Here is a 20,027-nt window from a genome sequence, read left to right as displayed (position 1 = left end):
TTCCTGAGACAATATGTAGATAGTCCATCTAAGGAAGGGACAATACTGGACCTGGTATTAAGGAATGAACCCGGCCAGGTGGTCGAAGTTTCAGTAGGAGAGCGTTTCGGGAAAAGTGACCATAATTCAGTAAGTTTCAAGGTACTGGTGGATAAGGATAACAGGAGTCCTCGGGTTAAGGTGCTTAATTTGGGGAAGGCTAATTATAACAATATTAGGCAGGAGCTGAGGAATCGAGACTGGAGGCGGATGTTTGAGGGCATATCAACAACTGACATGTGGGGGGGCTTTCAAACATCAGTTGATAAGAATTCAGGACCGTCATGTTCCTGCTAGGATGAAGGATAAGTATGGCAATTTTTAGGAGCCTTGGAGAACGAAGAATATTGTGAGATAAGTCAAAAAGAAAAGGGAAGCATTCGTAAGGACTAGAAGGCTGGGAACAGATGAAGCCCGTGGAGAATATAAAGAAAGTAGGAAGAAACTTAAGCAAGGAGTCAGGAGGGCTAAAAGGAGTCATGAAAAGTCATTGGCAACCAGGATTAAGGAAAATCCCAAGGCCTTTTATAAATATGTAAAAACCAAGAGGGTAGCCCGCTCAGGAACAGAGGTGGGAATCTATGTGTGGAGCCAGAAGAAATAGGAGAGATATTAAATGAGTACTTCTCATCAGTATTCACCAAGGAGAAGGACTTAGCGATCGATTTGTCTAGGGAAGAGTGTGTAGATAGCCTGGATCATGTTGAGATCAAAAAAGAGGAGGTGTTAGGCATCTTAAAGAATATTAAGGTGGATAAGTCCCCAGGGCCAGATGGGATCTACCCCAGAGTACTGAGGGAGGCAAGGGAGGAGATTGCTGGGGCCTTGACAGAAACCTTTGTATCCTCACTGGCTACAGGTGAGGTCCCAGAGGACTGGAGAATGGCCAATGTTGTTCCATTGTTTAAGAAGGGTAGCAGGGATAATCTAGGAAATTACAGGCCGGTGAGCCTTACGTCAGTGGTAGGGAAATTATTGGAGAAGATTCTTCGTGACACGATTTACTACCTTTTGGAAGCAAATGGGCGTATTAGTGAGAGGCAGCATGGTTTTGTGAAGGGGAGGTCGTGTCTCACTAACTTGATCGAGTTTTTCGAGGAAATGACAAAGATGATCGACAATGGAAGGACAGGGGATGTTATCTACATGGATTTCAGTAAGGCCTTTGACAAGGTCCCTCATGGCAGACTGGTACAGAAGGTAAAGTCGCACAGGATCAGAGGTGAGCTGGCAAGATGGATACAGAATTGGCTTGGTCATAGAAGACAGAGGGTGGCAGTGGAAGGGTGCTTTTCTGAATGGAGAGCTATGACTAGTGGTGTTCCGCAGGGATCAGTGATGGGACCTTTGCTGTTTGTAGTATACATAAATGATTTGTAGGAAAATGTAACTGGGCTAAGTTTGCAAACGACACTAAGGTTGGAGGAGTTGCAGATAGTGAAGAGGATTGTCAAAGCATACAACGGGATATAGATCATTTGGAGACTTGGGCGGAGAAATGACAGATGGAGTTTAATCTGGACAAATGCGAGGTAATGCATTTTGGAAGGTCTAATACAGGTAGGAATTATACAGTAAATGGCAGAACCCTTAAGTGCATCAACGGGCAGAGAGATCCGGGTGTACAGGTCCACAGGTCACTGAAAGCGGCAATGCAGGTGGATAAGGTAGTCAGGAAGGCATATGTCATGCTTGCCTTCATCGGCAGGGGTATTGAGTATAAAAGCTGGGAAGTCATGCTGCAGCTGCATAGAACCTTGGTTAGGCCACACTTGGAATATTGCTTGCAATTCTGGTCGCCATATTACCAGAAGGATATGGAAGTGTTGGAGAGGGTGCAGAGGAGGTTTACCAGGATGCTGCCTGGTCTGGAGGTTATTAGCTATGAGGAGAGGTTGGAGAAATTCAGATTGTTCTCACTACAGCGACAGAGATTGAAGGGCGACTTGATAGAAGTTTATAAAATTATGAGGGGCATGGACAGAGTAGATAGTCAGAAGCTTTTTCCCAGGGTGGAAGAGTCAATTACTAGGGGACATAGATTTAAGGTGAGAGGAGAAAATTTTAGAGGAGATGTGCGGGGCAAGTTTTTTACGCAGAGGGTACTGAGTGTCTGGAATTCACTGCCAGAGGAGGTGGTGGAAGCAGGTATGACAGTGGTGTTTAAGAGGCAGCTTGACAAATACATGAATAGGATGGGAATAGAGGGATACGGACCCTGGGAGTGCAAAATGTTTTAGTTTGACAGGCAATATGATCGGCGCAGGCTTGGAGGGCCAAAGGGCCTGTTCCTGTGCTGTACTTTTCTTTGTTCTTTGTTCTTATAAGAGTCACAAATTATATCCTTTGTGATGTGACAAAGGTAGACTATCCCTCCTCATCCTTCCTGAACTGTCTTTGAAATGGTTGACTACACCATCCTCCTCCAATGTCTCTTACACTGTGATCCAGCTTGGTGGCACTGCACTCACTCAGTTCTATTCTTATCAGGGAATAGCTTCTCTTCCTAATGCTGCACCATTACTTGTGTGACCCACAAGGATTTTGTCCCTGATTCCTGTCTATTTCTCATCTACATGCTGCACCTCAGCGACATCATACAAAAGCAAAATCCAGGGTCCACATGTAGGCTGATGACCCCCAACTCTATCTCATCAATCTCTCAACATCCCCACTGTCCCTAAGTTGCCAGACTGTCCATGGCGTCGACCCCACCACACCCCCCATCCCCCCCTCCCCCAACACCATTCTTTAACTTCCTCCAGCCTGACAACCCTCCAAGATACCTCTGCGCGTCCAACCCAGAAGGAAAAAACAGTTTGGACTAGCACTCTTATTGCCCAGTTTTTACTGGTGTTCCATTTTAAGACATTCAAGATCAGTTCGGACCAAAGAACAAAGATAAAGTACAGCACAAGAACAGGCTCTTCGGCCTCCATGCGCCAATCATATTGCCCATCAACTAAAACATTTTGCACTTCCGGGGTCCATATCCCTCTATTCCCATCCTATTCATGTATTTGTCAAGCTGCCTCTTAAAACACCACTATCGTACCTGCTTCCACCACTCTTTCATCCTGGGAAAAAGCTTCTATCTACTCTGTCCTTGCCACTCGTAATTTTGTAAACTTCTATTAAGTCACCCCTCAATCTCCGTCGCTGTAGTGAGAACAATCCGAGTTTCTCCAACCTCTCCTCATTGCTAATAACCTGCAGACCAAGCAGCATCCTGGTAAACCTCCTCTGCACCCTCTCCAGCATTCTCATTTCCCAGTTTTCACTCTGGGAATTCTGGCCTCAGAATCAGAATCTTAACAGCACAGAAGGAGGCCATTCGGCCCATCTTGTCTGCACTGGTTCTGCAAATGAGAATTATGACCTAGTGCCATTGCCCTGTTTTTTCCCCGTAACCCTGCACAATCTATTCAAATAATCATCTAATGCCCTCTTAAATGCCTCAGTTGAACTTGCCTCCACCACACTTCCAGGCAGTGCATTCCAAACCCTAACTACTCGTTGTGTGAAAAAGTTTTTTCTCATCTCACATTGGCTTCTTTTGCAAATCAGTTTAAATCTGTGCCCCGTCATTCTTGACTTTTTTACGAGTGGGAACAGCCACTCCCTATCTACTCTGTTAAGCTCCCTCATGATTTTGAACATCTTGATGTCAACGCTTGACTGTCCCTGATTTTAATTGCTCCAGTATTGGTGGCCAGCTCTTTAGTTAACCACTGGAATTCCCTTCCTAAAGAGGTACATTTTAAGGAATGCCTTAAAAGGAGAAAAAGAAAACTCTCTCAATGTGGCTGAATTCCCATTTCAGCTCCACCCTTTCTTTAACTCACCAAAGTCAGTTGTAGTTGTTACCTGCTTCAAAGATAATTGGTTGTCATCTACATAATGGTACCATTAGAATGTGGAACCACATTGAGTGGTTGAGGCAAACAGCATAAATTGTTAAAACATATCTGGACATCATCACATTGCCGTTTGTGGGATTCTACTGTGTGAAAATTGGCTGCTGTGTTTCCTATATTGCAACAGTGACTACGTTTCAAAAGTACTTGGTTGTGGAGTGCTTTGGAACATCCTGAGGCTATGAAGTGTGCTATACAAACATAAATTATTTGTGGGAAGGTTCTGGTGAGCCCTGGAAATACCTAGTACAAAACTCCAAAATGCAACAATTGAGGAGAAGAACACTGAGGGTCAGGGTATGGTGTAACCAAAGTTCTCAAAGTTGTTCTGTGTGGCCAGTTTTTTCCAGTGTACAATTGCTGTAAGTTTTTGCATGGTCATGCACATGCATTATTTAGCATGGAATAAATTCTTGTGTGGTACTTTCCAGGCTACTGTGCAGCCTTGAACTCATGGAACTTAGCTGAAATGTTCGGTGTAGCACACAGTTTGTCAGGCCATCCTACAGCACAGAGTGGGTATTGTATAAAAGTGGAAGGGAGCAGAACATGACCAAATGGAACATGAGCTGCTTGGAGGTAGTGAACTGTGACAGCGAGGTAACAGTGAATTGGTTGCACATTTTAATTCAATATTGCTGGATTGCCTGTCTATGATTTTGATTATTCCATGCCTGCAGAGAATAAATAAGCAACTTCCATTCATACCGTGGTTTATTGTGACCTCAGGATGTCCCCATCATATTGCAGCCAATGGATTACTTTTAATGTTATTGGGCCAGGTGCGGCTGTGGCAGGTCATTGAACTAGTACTGCTGCTAGTTCGACTTTCCCTTACACATTTAGGTTTTTAAATTTTCAGTGTGGTAAGTTGCTGAAAATGTGAGGTGATAACAGTGCAGCAAGGGAAACCAGGCAATGGGACTGAAGTGAATATAGCAAGCAACTGTGCACCTCCTTAACCAAAGAAATTGAAGGATTAAGAAAATAACAGCAAAAGAATGGAGAAGCAAGTGTAAATTATAGTGGGTGAATTCAATGTCAAATTAGGCAGAGAAGAGAAACAAAGAAAAGGAAAGAAAGATTGGATCGAGAGAGAGAAAAAATATAAAATAGTTTTTTGTAAATTTACATTAAAGTTTTACATTTACCTTTTGAAAATCTCCAACAATTATAACCTGAAGCAAAGAGACTGCATTTTTGTTATAATCAATTTTCAGTGCCATAGAGGTTGACTAGTATGAATTAACATTTATCATGTAGATAAGAAGGTGCTTAGATGGAAATGGACAAGCCTTAACTTTTGGTGGTGAGTTTAGTTCATATTTACAAAGCAAATGTAGCAATTTCACACTGTTCAATGGGCGGAATCAACCCAGATTTGCACTAAGTGTGGTAGTGAGCGGTAAAAAGGATGATTTACCTGCCAGCCACAATGACAGGTTTTCACGCTGTATCATCCCATTCCCGGCTCATCCCACCTCATTAATAATGCATTCCTGGGAAACATGCCGGATCGCTGTGGGGCATCCTCTGATTCGCCCATCCTCAGGCCTTCAGTAATCTGGGCACCATGTTTAAGGCCCCCGCACAGAGCTAGCTCTCTCTAAGGTATCAGAAGATGCTGCAAAGTCATGGCTGCTGAAGGGAGGAAACATGCTGCCCCCAAATTTAGTGACGCCTCCCTCCGCCACCTACTGGATGCAGTGGAGGTCTGCCGTGAAGTCCTCTAACCCTGCTCTGGGTGAGACCAGCAAGCAAGGTCACTAATCCAACATGGGAGGCAGTGGCAGCAGTAGTCAGCGCCAATGCCCTGCAAAAGAGGACAATCACCCAGTACCGAAAGAGGATGAATGATCTCCTCCATTCGGCTAGGGTAAGTCACTCTTCTCATCACTCTCAACTCACACACTCACAAACCCATCACACATCCATATGGATTTCACTCACTGCCAGTTCAAGGGACATCACCATTCACTCTCTCACGTACACCTTCAACTGCCCTGCAGATTGTGCCCTCATCCCATTCGTGACACCACTCACCATCCACATATGCCAGGCATCCTTCTCACCTGGCCTGGCAGGCACCCTGCTTACACTCTCTCCATTTGTATTCATGCAGGACAAGATGGCACACAACAAAAGGGAGAGGTCGCAGACTGATGGAGGAATGCCTGACATCAAGGACCTCACAAACTTTGAAAATAGAGTCATCCAGTTGGCTGGGGACTATCTGGACTGTTCCAATGCTGACAGTGAGGTCAGTGATGCTCAGCCAAGTGAGGATCCAGCAGTGCAACATCCATCAGACAACCACGATGTGAATGAGTTCCGTAGTCCCTGCCATGCACTAATTATCTCTCCTTGCTTTCGCAGGCACATCTGGGAAGCAGCTAAGGGGGTCTATGACCCAGGCCCTCGACGCAAGTTCTGAAGATACCTCAGAAGAAGAATCTGATGACACCCCAATTGAAGACTCATCATAGTGTTCACCCACACTCTCCACCAGTGCAGAGACATACATCTCGGTGGGGCCTAGTTCCAGAGTAGCCTCAGGATCACAACCTGGTGAGCACATCGCACTGCCTGATCCACAGCAGGCAGCAGCAGGGACTTCCCAGGTTTCCAGCACTTGACGACTGCTGGAGGCCAGAAATCTGCTGAGTCCGAGTCAGATGAGGAGCCTCTGGACTTGGGTCATATCTCAGTTGCTGGAACTGCAAAAGCAACATCAGGAAGGGATGTCCTATGCACTCCTCAGATTGCAAGGCACGATGGAGGAGTCTGTCTGCCTTCACTCTGAGGAGATAGCACCAGCATGCCAACACACGGAGGTCAACACTGGTGGGACGGTGGCTGCCTTGGAGACCTTGGTACAGGATATCAGTCCTGCACTGCTGTGCGAGCTGAACTCCATTGCTGACGCCATAGTTGGCCATCAACAGTGTCAACACAAGAGGGGTGCAGGGCAGCTCAATCTCACTCCAGCTTCTCCTTCTCCTCAAGGAGTCGGCCAAGAACCTTCAGGCACCCACAGGGAGGAGGACACACCAGGGCCATCCACCCTGGTGACTCCAGGAATCTCCAACCCATCCAAGTCCCCTCTTCCTGTGACCCCAGCAACTCTAGCTCCACAGGCTGAGGAGGGTGCCACTGCCACACAGCAGGACCCCAAAAGCAGGTCGGGACCTTCCAGGTCTCATCCTTCCAGAGGACATCTGTCAAGGTCATCACAGACATGGTGTAGCAATCAGCAGGCTTCCTCCACCTCTGCTGTGGATGTCAGGGGAGCACCAAGATGTGGCGGCAATGTTATGAAGGTTAAGATGTCGTTGCACAGCCTGTGCAAGGGGTGTTAATCACTTGTACTCAATGTTCACTATTGTAAATAAACCCCCAAGAATGTCTCCTTGTTATGATGAGCAGTGTTCGTGTCACTAAGATGTGAAAACTTGGTTCCTGCACAAGATAAAGGCAGGTGTCACAGTCCAGGGCCTCTTCCCTGTGTGGCATGTATACTTCAGACTAAAGAGATTGTCCGGCTTCACACTCACTGGACACACTAGTATTGCCAGCACCTCAATGGTGCTTGTCATTGCTGCCAGAATGTCGTGGGCAAACGTCAGAGTCCTGACATTCTCTCTGTGTGCTCTCAGCACCTTTGAGGTAGGGCTGGCCCCCATCTCTTTAGCATCTGTGACGAGTGATGTTGTGCTCCTGAAGGGGACAGGTGCTGAAGACTGACGAAGGATCAGGTGCATTTAAAATTTCACAGCTGCGTCTCCATAATATGGCCCTGATCACAGAGCACAAGGAAGCTGCCCTCAGCAGGAGTCAGACATTCACAGAAGCATTGTGAAGATTTATGGAGTGTCCTCACTGCATGTCGTCATCATCCTTCTGGAATCTAGCGACTGTTAGGGCCTCCACTGTATCTCCATGACATGAGCCTGAGCACTGAGGGTTTGTGCGCTGCCATCAGCCACACAGGAATCAGATGTTCACAGATGCAAGATGAGGATGTCAGGACTGTCCTCACTGCATCTCGTCATCACCTTCCATGAATCTTGCGGCTATGAGGGCCTCCTGAGTGCGCCTGCCTCGTCTGGCCAGTGCGATGGCCTCATTGCCAGCATCCTCACCTTCGAGGACCTAACCACATCATCACCTTCAACATCCTCCTTATCGGAGGATTCGTGCAGCTCTTCCATCTCCTTCTCAGCCAGATCCTCCCCCTTTGCAGCACCAGATTGTGTAGCACGCAGCAAGCGATGATGATGCGCAACAGCCTCTGTGCACTGTATTGCAGTTCTCTACTGGAGCAGTCAAGGCACCAGAACCTCATTTTCAAAATGCCAATCGTTTGCTCCACCAAAGTCCGGATCGCAGCATGAGCTTCATTGTACCATCACTCTGCTGCGGTCTGAGGCCACCGCATAGACCATATCTTCTGTGGGTAGCCCTTGACCCCAAGGAGTCAACCCTGTAGCCTCCCTGGACCCAGATCTGAGACCTGCAAAGGATAAAGGAGTTGTGGATGCTCCCTTGGAATTGTGCACAGATCTGCATGATGTGTTTGTGGTGGTTGCACACCAGCCGAACATTCAGCAAGTGGAATCTCTTGTGGTTGACATAGTTGACTGCTTGTTGCCACGGAGATCTAAGTGCCATGTGAGTGCAACCGATGGTATCCTGCTTCTCTGAAAACCTAAGATCTGTGTAAATCCCAGCGTGCTTGCTTCCTGGCTTTCCTAATCCTGGGCGAAATGCACAAAGTTTTGTGCCTTCACGAAGATGACGTCCATGACCTCCTGGATACAGTTTGTGTGTGGAGGCTTACGAGATCCCACAGAGGTCACCTGTGGAGCCCTGGAAGGAGCCACTAGTGTAAAAATTGAGCGCCGCAGTCACTTTCGCGGCCACTGGCATTGGATGCCCTCCATGTCTCTGTGGTGCCAAATCCTGCAGCAGGTGGCAGGTGTGACCGACCGGTTCCCTAGACATGTGCATGCTTTGACTGGTTCTCAGTCATCTGCAGGAATGACAAGCGGCGCCTATAGACCCTGGGCCTAGCGAGGCACCTACGAGTGACGGCCCGTTCTAGATCTTCAGCTGCTTGCACAGCAGGCCCTGCTGCCTCTTCATCTTGAGGGAGGTGTTGCTCCCTTTGCTGAGCCAGGCACCTCCGCCGCGCTCTTCTTCTTTTCTGGTCTCTGTAAGCTATTAGGCATACTGCTAAATCACCAGGCTCCATGATCCTAATGTTCTCCTTCTGCAGGATCAAAGAGAGAGACATGTGGGTTAGCATGGACGTACTAAGAACTTTTCTTGGTTAAGTCTACAGGCTCCTTCACGCATGCAGGAGAGTGCTGGCCACCACTTGGATGGCCAGTGTGTAGTCAGTCATTGGCTGTCCGAAACCCCACCCACCTCTGCCCCACTCCACTTGACCGATTGGCAGCAGCTTCGCCATTTGACTGCATGCTGTGCTCTCAGCTCAGGTGCAGGCATTCTCCTAACCTGCATTGCAAGGCTGAACTGTTAGCTTGAACCATAATGGATACTGGTCCACACCTTAATAAAGACATTGCAAGGGACTGTGACTGTGCCATGGCCACCTTTTGCAAGGGGATGGTACAACTTGCCCAGTTGGCCAATTGCCCTGCTGTCCAATAAAACACACATTAATTTGCAGTCTGCACCCGTGGGGTGAAAAGCTCTGGAGTATTTGGTGGTACTTTCATTCTTTGCATTGCTTGAGTCGGGAGAAAAGCTTCAGAGGCCCAACTCCAAGTATGTGAATGGAACTGTAGCTGAACGTTCTCAGCTGCAGAAGAATCCTCACTTTTGACAAGCCTTTCCAAGTCTGTGGCCGCTTCCCTCACCCCCCACGGCATGTGCTTGAATATTTCCTTTAGGCTGTCTGTGCTGCCTGATCTGACCCACACTAGGCAGCCGGGTAAAAGCAATTTGCCTGTGTCCCAGCGAATGCGCCTCTTCCCTGACGTCCTATGGGCAATGCTTGCAAGCACTGTGCAAGGTTATGTGCATTCACCTCCAAGTTCCCCTCGAAGTTCAGGTTGCCTGGTGTACGCCTTATAAAGGCAGTTGTGAAGCACACTGTTCTGAAGTCACGTGGGCAGTAAATTTGATGTGAGGGTATGACTCTGGCGAGCAGAGCTTACAATCAGATGCAGTTGTATTGAAATGATGTCCTGACGTGCTGCGGTGGGAAACACGGACCGCCATTGACAGGTAGAGCAGACGATCACAAACTGGTTTCACGATGGCATAAAACTGATTTTTGGCCTTCTCGCCATATTGTCCCTCCCCGCCCGACATGACACCCAGTGCCAACGGGACCAGAAAATTCCAGCTAATGACTTTCTGTCATGAGGCAGATATAGAGATACCACTTTTGCAAAGCATTATGGTGGAGCAACATAAATCGAACAGCAACTTTTGGATATTTGAGTTTAACCACATGTTTGCCCTTCCCTGTAGTTGCTGTAGTCTTTGTGCATAAATTAGTGTGGTGCCTTCCTATTTTCTCAGGTTGACTCAACTCTCAGTGGCCTTGGAGAAAACCATCACCTGCAAAAAGTTGCTGACAGCACAAGGTCGGGGGCGGCATTATATCCGACAGGCCCTGAATCAAAAGACCCTGGCAATTACAGTGCAACATCTTCGCCACACACCAAGATTATTAGAGGTAACAGTACCCATTACTCCTCACTGCATCATTTCTCACACTTCTCTTCACCCTTTACTCAAACTCTGTACCATCCCCTCCTCACGTATCATTCTGCCTTTCTTCAGGTGTGGCTCCACTGCTGCCTCGTACATACCTTCATCCTGTCTTACACATCACCCCCACCCCCTCCATCTTCCAGTGTTAGCCATGGCCCAGTTAGTAGCACTCTCTCCTCTAGGTCAGGCGGTTGTGGGTTCAAGGCCCACTCCAGGACTTGAGCACAAAAATCATAGCTAATGCTCCTGTGCAATACTGAGGGAGTGCTTCACTAGCAAAGATGACATCATTTAGATGAGGAGACAGTAGCATAGTGGTCATGTTACTGGACTTACAATTCAGAGGCTAGGACTAATGCTATGGAGACATGAGTTCAAACACTACAATACTAGGGAAATTTAAATTTAATTAATAAAACCGGAATTTAATAAAAGCCAGTCTCAATTATGGTGATCATGAAACTGCCAGATTGTTATAAAAACCAATCTGGTTCATTAATGTTCCCCAAAGAAAGAAATCTGCCATCCTTATCCATTGTGGCCTGCATGTGATCCCAGACCCACACAATGTGGTTGACTCTTAATTGCCATCTGAAAGACCTTGGAAGCCACTTAGTTGTACCAAAATGCTACAGAAAAATCAACGAAGAATGAAACAGGATGGACCATCTGACATTGACCTCGGCACTGGAAATGATAAAGGCAGAACCTGCTCAGTTGCCCCTGTAAAGCCATACTAACATCTGGGAGCTTGAGCCAAAATAGGGAGATAACAGATAAGCCAAGCAACAGCCTGACATAGTCATATTCACCGACTCGTACCTTGCAGCCTTTGTCCCAGACTCATCCATCACCATTCCTGAGTATATTCTGTCCCACAACATTGATTCTGGACCTCATGAAGTCTCATGGCATCAGGTCAAATATGGGTAAGGAAACCTCCTGCTGATTACTGTCTACCGCTCTTCCTCAGCTGATGAATCAGTACTCCTCCATGTTGAAAACCACTTCGAGGAAGCACTGAGGGTATCAAGGGCACAGAATGTTCTCTAGGTGAGGAACTTAAATGCCCATCACCAAGAGTGCCTCGGTAGCAATATCACTGACCCAGCCGATTGTGTCACAGTACTCCGGATGTGGTCTCACCAATCCCTGTATATCCCTCCCTACTTTTGTATTCAATTCCCTTCATAATAAGTGAGAACATTCAATCAATGTCATGGAGTTTTACATCACGGAAAGAGGCCCTTCAGCCCATCGTGTCTGCACCGGTCATCAAGCCCCTATCTACTCTAATCCCATTTTCCAGCACTTGGCCCGTAGCCCTGTATGCTATGGCATTTCAAGTGTTCATCTAAATACTTATTAAATGTTGTGAGGGTTCCCACCTCTACCACTCTTTCAGACAGTGAGTTCTATATACCCCCCACCCTCTGGGTGAAAAATGTTTTCCTCAAATCCCCTCTAAACGTCCTGCACCTTACCTTAAATCTATTCCCCTGGTTATTGACCCCTCCACAAAGGGGAAACGTTTTTTCCTTTCTACCTTTTCTATGCCCCTCATAATTTTATACATGTCGATCAGGTCCCCCCTCAGCCTTCTCTGCTCTAAGGAAAACAACCCCAGTCTATCTTGTCTCTCTACATTGCTGAAACGTTCCAGCCCAGGCAACATCCTGGTGAATCTCCTCTGCACCCTCTCTAGTGCAATCACATCCTTCCTATAGTGTGGCAACCAGAACTGCACACAGTATTTCAGATGTGGCCTGATTAACATTTTATGCAACTCCATCATAACCTCCATGCCCTTGTATTTAATGCCCCAACTAATAAAGGTAAGTATCCCATATGCCTTTAAACTACCTTATCTACCTGCCCTGCTGCCTTCAAGGATCTGTGGACATGCACACCAAAGTCCCTCTGACCCTTTGTACTGCTGAGTCCTACCATTCGTCATGTACTCCCTTGCCTTGGTAGTCCACCCAAAATGCACCACTTCACACTTTTCAGGATTAAATTCCATTTGCCACTGTTCTGCCCATCTGACCAGCCCGTCTATATCGTCCTGTAGTCCAAGGCTTTCCTCTTCGCTATTTACCACACCACCAATTTTCATGTCATCTGCGAACTTACTGATCATATCTCCTACATTCATGTCTAAATCATTAATGTACACTATAAACAGCAAGGGACCCAGCACTGAGCTCTGCGGTACGCCACTGGACACAGGCTTCCAGTCACAAAAACAACCTTTGACCATCACCCTCTGCCTCCTGCCACTAAGCACTTTCCTAATTACTTGCTGTACCTGCATATTAGTCTTTTGCAATTCATGTACTAGGACACCTGGATCCCTCTGCAGCTCAGAGCTCTGCAATTTCTCACCATTTAGATAACATGCTTCTTTTTCATTTTTCCTGCCAAAATGGACAATTTCACACTTTCCCATAATATACTCCATTTGCCAAATCTTTGCCCATTCACTTAACCTATCTATATCCTTTTGTAGCCTCCTTTGTACTCTTCACATCTTACTATCCTACCTATTTTTATGTCATCAGCAAATTTAGCAACTGTACCTTCAGTCCTTTCATCCAAGTCATTTATATAAATTGTAAAAGGTTGAGGCCCCAGCACTGACCCCTGTGGCACATCAATTACATCTTGTCAACCAGAAAAAGACCCATTTATGCCAACTCTCTATTTCCTGTTAGCGAGCTCATCTTCTACCTATGTCAACATATTACCCCCTATACCATGAGATATTATTTTTCACAATAACTTTTGATGTGGCACCTTATCAAATGCCTTCTGGAAATCTAAATACAGTACATCCACTGGTTCCCCTTTAGCTACAGTATATGTTACTTATTCAAAGAATTCCAATAAATTGGTTAAACATGATTTTCCTTTCACAAAGCCATGTTGATCCTGCCTGATTACCCTGAATTTTTCCAAGGGCCCTGCTATGACGTCTTTAATAATAGCTGCTAACATTTTCCTTCTGACAGATATTAAAATAACTGGCCTGCAGTTTCCAGTTTCCTGTCTCCCTTCCTTTTTTAAGTAAAGGAGTTATATTCACTCTTTTCCAATCTAATGAAACTTTCCCCAAATCTAGGGAATTTTGGAAAATTAAAACCAACACATCAGCTATCTCACTAGCCACTTTTTTTAAAGTGGATATGAATGACGCTATATTTATGCAAATTCTTTCATTCCTTTCCTTTCTTTCTTATGTCAGCTTTTATAATGGAAACATCCTGTTTAGCTTTTGTGAACCTGGAATTCCACAATCTACCCACCAAGTTTCCACAAATTGGTCAAAATACTTTGTAAAATCTTTTATCGGCTATTTTACTCTCAATGACTGAAATTTCTAACGTTCAAATGTATGGTTTAAACAAAATAAATTATGTAATGTAATTAAGTTTATCTATTGAATTGCCTTCTGTGACTTTTAATAGCTTCATTGTAAAATTAATTTGAAGCCCTTAACTCTTCCCAAGAGCCTATTCTTGAACCTTTTGTTCACTGATATGAGAATTTGGATTTCTCCTTGTATTGTTATGATCCAGATGGGGGAGCGCACTGTCTGTATCTAGTTCCACCACTCCACGGGTCACTACATATATTTAGATAATTTTTCCAACTAACTATACGGCCAAATATATGCTTTACTTATTAATCTCAGAACAACTACTCAATGCCCAGGTTTCTTCTGCCAAAAGCTTAAAAGTCAGTGGCTCAAGGGTAAAGGGTAGATGGTGGAGTCCTTGAAATGGTGTCTCAGTTATATGGTTGGTCTCTCAGCACTGGTCTATGAAACAATTGATGTCCCTTGCACTGCTTTTGAGGCAGACTCGAGGAACATTTGCAGATACTCAATTCCACCACGTATAGCAACTTAGGAGCAGCATCTATTCGCTTCCAACTCTGGGTTGGCTCTGGACTGTAAAGAACCATGGTCTTCTTTACCACGTGGAGTGGTGGAACTAGATACGGAACCATGGTCTTCTTTACACAAGCCTTTTATCTGTCTTTTCTCTCAAAGCAAAACCAAACCCAGCTTTTAAACAGTTTTCCAGGCATGTGTTTTTTTTCAAAACCATTAACCACTATGTGACTCCTGTTGTAGTACACCTGGGTCAAGAGGTTTCCAGCTCCTTTAAAATTGCTTACTTACCTTTTCTTGTAAAATGCTGTTTTTTTCCCAAGAATAGCAACAATCAGAATCTCTGCATTAACCTTTTAAGGGACAGTGTCTTTTAAGAACACAAATTCTTCCAGAATGTTCTTCGTCCTTGAAGATGAACCATTTTCTGTGATCAAAATGTTCATGACAGTATCTAATTACCAGGGTACATCAATACTCAGCTGTACTGATCGAGGATTTTCCTTTGACTCCAAGGTGTTTTTGCTCAGTTGTTTTCTCTTAGTTATTAGAAAGAGCTAGAGGACATATTTCAATGTGTTGTTTTCCAGGTGAAAGCTATTGAATGTTCCTTTGAAAACCAAATTTGTATGCAAGAATGACAAAATCGTCCAACAATGTATGGGCGATTCATAACTCCCAGGATATTGGTTTCTCATCACAATTTTCTGTATGATTTACACATTGGTAATGGTGTGCACATTCAACTTGGCATTATTTACACATTGGTAGTGGTGTGCACATTCAACTTGGCATTATTTACACATTGGTAATGGTGTGCACATTCAACTTGGCATTTTTTACACATTGGTAATGGTGTGCACATTCAACTTGACATTATTTACACATTGGTAATGGTGTGCACATTCAACTTGGCATTATTTTAACAACAAATTCTGATCCATTGATCATGTTTGAAAAACTTGTTGGAGTTTTTTGAGGGTATTACTTGTAACATTGACAAAGGAGAACCAGTGGCTGTGGTGAATTTGGATTTTCAGCAAGTTTTTGATAAGGTCTCACACAGGAGGTTAGTAAATAAAATTAGAGCGCATGGGATTGTGGGGAAATATATTAGTATGGATTGAGAATTGGGAGCAGACAGAAAGCAGAGAGTAGAAATAAACAGATCATTCTTAGGATGGCAGGTTCTTACTAGTGGGGTACTTCAAGGATCAGTGCTAGGTCCACAGCTGTTCATAATATATATAAATAATTTGGATGTGGGGACCAATTTCAATATTTCCAAATTTGCCGATGACACCAAAGTGGTTGGGAACATAAGTTGTGAGGAGGATGCAAGGAGGCTTCAAGATGACTTGGACATGCTAAGTGAATGGGCTAGAATATGGCAGATGGAATATGATGTGAATAAGTGTGAAGTTATTCACTTTGGTAGAAAGAGCAGAAAGGCAGAATATTTCTTAAATGGTGAGAGGTTGGGAAGTGTGGGTGTCCAAAGGCACCTTGGGTGTCTTTGTTCATAGTCATTAAAAGTTAATGTGCAGCCCTACAAGCAATTAGGAAGGCAAATAATATGTTGGCCTTCATCGCAAGGAGATTTGAGTACAGGAGTAAAGATATCTTACTGCAATTGTATAGGGTCTTGGTGGGACCTCACCTGGAGTATTGTGTACAATTTTGGTCCCCTTATCTAAGAAAGGATATACTTGCCATAGAGGGAGTGCAACAGAGGTTCACCAGCTTATTCCCTGGGATGGCAGGATGGTCTTCTGAGGCGAGATTGGGGAGACTGGGTCTGTATTCCCTAGAGTTTCGAAGAATGAGGGGTGACCTCATTGCAACTTACAGAATTCTTACAGGGCGTGACAGGGTGGATGTAAATACGATGTTTCCCCTGGCTGGTGAATTAAAAACCAGGAGTCATTTCCTCAGGATAAGGGGTAGGCCATTTAATTCTAAGATGAGGAGGAATTTCTTCACTCAGAGGGTGGTGAATCTTTGGAATTTTCTACCCCAGAGGGCTGTGGAAGCCCAATCAGTAGATTTTTGGAAACTAATGACATCAAGGGATTTTGAGGTAGTGCGGGAAAGTGGCAGTGAGGTAAATGATCAGCCATGATCTAACTGAATGGCAGCACAGGCTTGATAGGCTGAATGGCCTACTCCTGTTTCTATCTTCCTATTCTGACGCCCTGAAGTACGTATCTTCAATCTGGGCCTGCGGCAGATGATTAGAGACTCAATAAGAGGGAAAAACCTACTTGACCTTGTCCTCACTAATCTAACTGTCGCAGGTGCATCTGTCCATGACTGGATTGTAGGAGTGACCACCGCATGGTCCTTGTGGAAACAAAGTCCCATCTTCACACTGAAGACACCGTCCATCATCTGTGGCATTATCAACATGCTAAACGGGATAGATTAACAGCTCTAATAGCTCAAAACTGAGCACCCATGAGGTGCTTGGGCTATCAGCCATAGCAGAAATGTATTCCACCACAATCTGTAACCTCATGGCCCTGCATATCCCTCAGTCTACCATTACTACCAAGCCAGGGGACCAACCCTGGTTCAATGAGGAGTCGAACACAGCACCACAGGAGCAGCAGCAAGTGTACTTAACAATGTAAGTACTATCACAGTGAAGCTACAACAAAGTTAACATTTTGAACCTGCACGACTCTTTTTCAGAGCTCTCGTGGGATAATGTAGAACTAGGGAACATAGTTTCAAAATAAGGGGTCTCCCATTTAAGATGGAGATAAGGAGGAATTTCATTTCTCAGAGGGTCTTTGGAATTCTCTTCCACAAAAGAGCAATGGAGTCTGGGCCTTTGAATATATTCAAAGCTGAGTTAGACAGATTTTGATTGTCAAGGGAGTCAAGGGTTATAGGGGGCAAACAGAAAAGTGGAGTTAAGGCCACAATCAGGTCAGCCATGATCTTAATGAATGGTGGAGCAGGCTCGAGGTGCTGAATGTCTATTCCTGCACCTATTTCTTGTGATCTTATATGTTATGATATTTAACTAGGGTGAAAGATGTAGAGAAACAAATTTGCAAGAAAACTACAGAGAATTGTGAGAATTATGAAGTAGATATAATGGGAGACTTTAATTATTTGAATATAGACTGTAACAGTAGTGGTGTAAAGGGCAGTGAGGGGAAGAGATCCTAGAAGGATGGTGAGGGTAATGCTGTTGATGTGGTGTACAGGACCATGTTCCTGATATATATTAATGACCTAAACCTTGGTGTACAGGACACAATGTCAAAATTTGCAGATGGTACGAAACTTAAAAGTATGGTGAGCTATGAGCAGGATAGTGTAGAAGTTCAAAAGGACATAGACAGGTTTTTGGATTCATAGCGCATATTGAAGTAAATAAATATGATCTGATAGCCATTATGGAGATGGCTGCAGGATGACATGAATTGGGTTCTGAATATCGAGGGTTATATGATTTTCAAGAAGAATAGGAAGCTAGGCAAAGATGGAGGGGTAGCACTGTTGATCAAGTATGGTATTTGTACAATAGTTAGGTATGACCTTGGTTCAGGAGATTAGGATGTAGAATTGGTTTGGGTGGAGATGAGGAACAGTAGAGGAAAGAAGTCACTAGCGGGAGTGGTCTACAGCCCCCCCTAACAGTAACCACAATGTTGGACAAAGTATACAAGAAGAAATATTGGGTGCTTTTGATAAAAGGACAGCAATAATCATGGGTGACTTTAATCTACATATAAGCTGGAAAAATCAGATTGGCAGTAGTAGCCTGGATGAGGAGTTCATAGAATACTTTATAGATATTTTGCTAGAACAGCGTTTTCTGGAACCAAGCAGAGGCAGGTTATATTAGATTTGGTACTGTGTAATGTGACAAGATTAATTAATGACCTCATAGTGAACGCACCCCTAGGTAGTAGCAACCACAATATGATTGAATTTTACATCCAGTTTGAAAAGAAGAAGAGTGGTTCTAAGACTAGTATTTTAAACTTAAATAAGGGCAACTTTGTTGGCATGAAAGCTGAGCTAGCTGACATGATCTGGAATACTAGTTTAGTTGATAGATCAATAGAGAAGCAGTGGCAGACATTTAAGGGGATATTTCAGAATATGTATATTCCTATAAAGAAAAATTCTAAAGGGAGGACCTACCATCTGTGGTTAACTAAAGAAGTTAAGAAATGCATCAAACTGAAGGAAATAGCATATAACTGCGTGAAGATAAGTGACAGGTCAGATGATTGGTCAGAATATAAAGAATGGCAGAGAATGACTAAAAGATTAATGAGGAGAAAAAAATTAGAATATGAAAGGAAGCTAGCTAGAAATGTAAAAATGTTTACACAGGTATTTAAACAGGAAAAGCGTAGGTAAAGTGAGTGTTCATCCTCTAGAGAGTGAGAATGGGAAGTAAGTAGATATTTAAATAGTTAATAGTAGGAAATGGCGGATGAAATGAACAAATATTTTGCTTGTGTCTTCATTCTAGAGGATACAATAAACATTCCAGTAATTGCTGTAAATCAGGAAGTGGAAAGGGAGATGGCAACTAGGTGAAATTGCAATCACTAGGGAAGCAATACTGAGTAAACTAATGGAGCTGCGGGCTGACAGGTCTCCGGGTCCTGATGGACTTCGTTCTCGAGTCATTAAAGAGGTTGCTTATGAAGTAATAGATGTGTTGGTGTTAATTTTCCAAAATTCACTAGATTCTGGAATGGTTGCAGCCTATTGGAAAGTAGCAAATATAACCCCTCTATTCCAAAAGGGAGGGAGGCATAAAATAGGAAACTTTAAGCCAGTTAGCTTGACGTCTGTCATGGGGAAGATGTTTGAATCGATCATTAAGGAGGTCATAGCTGGATACTTAGAAAAACCAAGGTAAATTGGACTCTCAAGGTAATGGGGAAGAATCTCCATGGTTTTGTGAAAGGGAAATTGTGCTTAACCAATTTATTGGAGTTCTTTGAAAGAGTAACATGCGCTGTGGATAAAGGGGAGCCTGTAGGTGTGCTGTACTTGGACTTTCAGAAAGCTTTTGATAAGTGCCACATCCAAGGTTATTGTGGAAAATCAAAGCTCATATAGGAAGTAACATATTAGCATGGATAGCAGGAGATTGACTCTTGAGCAGTTCATAAGATCTGTCTTAAGTGTATCTACCATTTAATTGACCACAATTGTTTATCTTCTATTGAGTCTGAGTTTTAGAGCATAGTTGGTTATCCAAGACAGTATTTAGTGTTTAAAAGCAAAAAATTGCAGATGCTGGAAATCCAAAACAAAAACAGAAAATAGTTAGTGTTTGCTTTGTTTGACTGTTGTATAGTAAAAGTTATTTTGTCTTAAACCATGGAATCTTGTGGCTTTCTTTCGGTAAATAAATGGGATTTCTGATTCCTCCTTTTAAAAAC

At 44.1% G+C, this 20,027-nt stretch overlaps 1 protein-coding gene across 2 annotated transcripts in view; it reads left to right on the top strand.

Moving 5' to 3' along the window:
* si:ch211-250n8.1 overlaps positions 1-20,027 on the top strand; it is a 94,548-nt gene that overhangs the window by 46,138 nt on the left and 28,383 nt on the right. For both annotated transcript variants that reach the window (XM_041217128.1, XM_041217127.1), the window contains exon 4: positions 10,512-10,668. In XM_041217128.1, the coding sequence (XP_041073062.1) occupies positions 10,512-10,668 (157 nt within the window). The remainder of the gene's footprint in view (positions 1-10,511; positions 10,669-20,027) is intronic.

This window comes from Carcharodon carcharias, chromosome 22 (assembly GCF_017639515.1).
Source record: "Carcharodon carcharias isolate sCarCar2 chromosome 22, sCarCar2.pri, whole genome shotgun sequence".
NCBI lineage: Eukaryota > Metazoa > Chordata > Chondrichthyes > Lamniformes > Lamnidae > Carcharodon > Carcharodon carcharias.
Note: the sequence above shows the minus strand (reverse complement) of the source record. Positions and strands in the feature narration are given on the sequence as shown.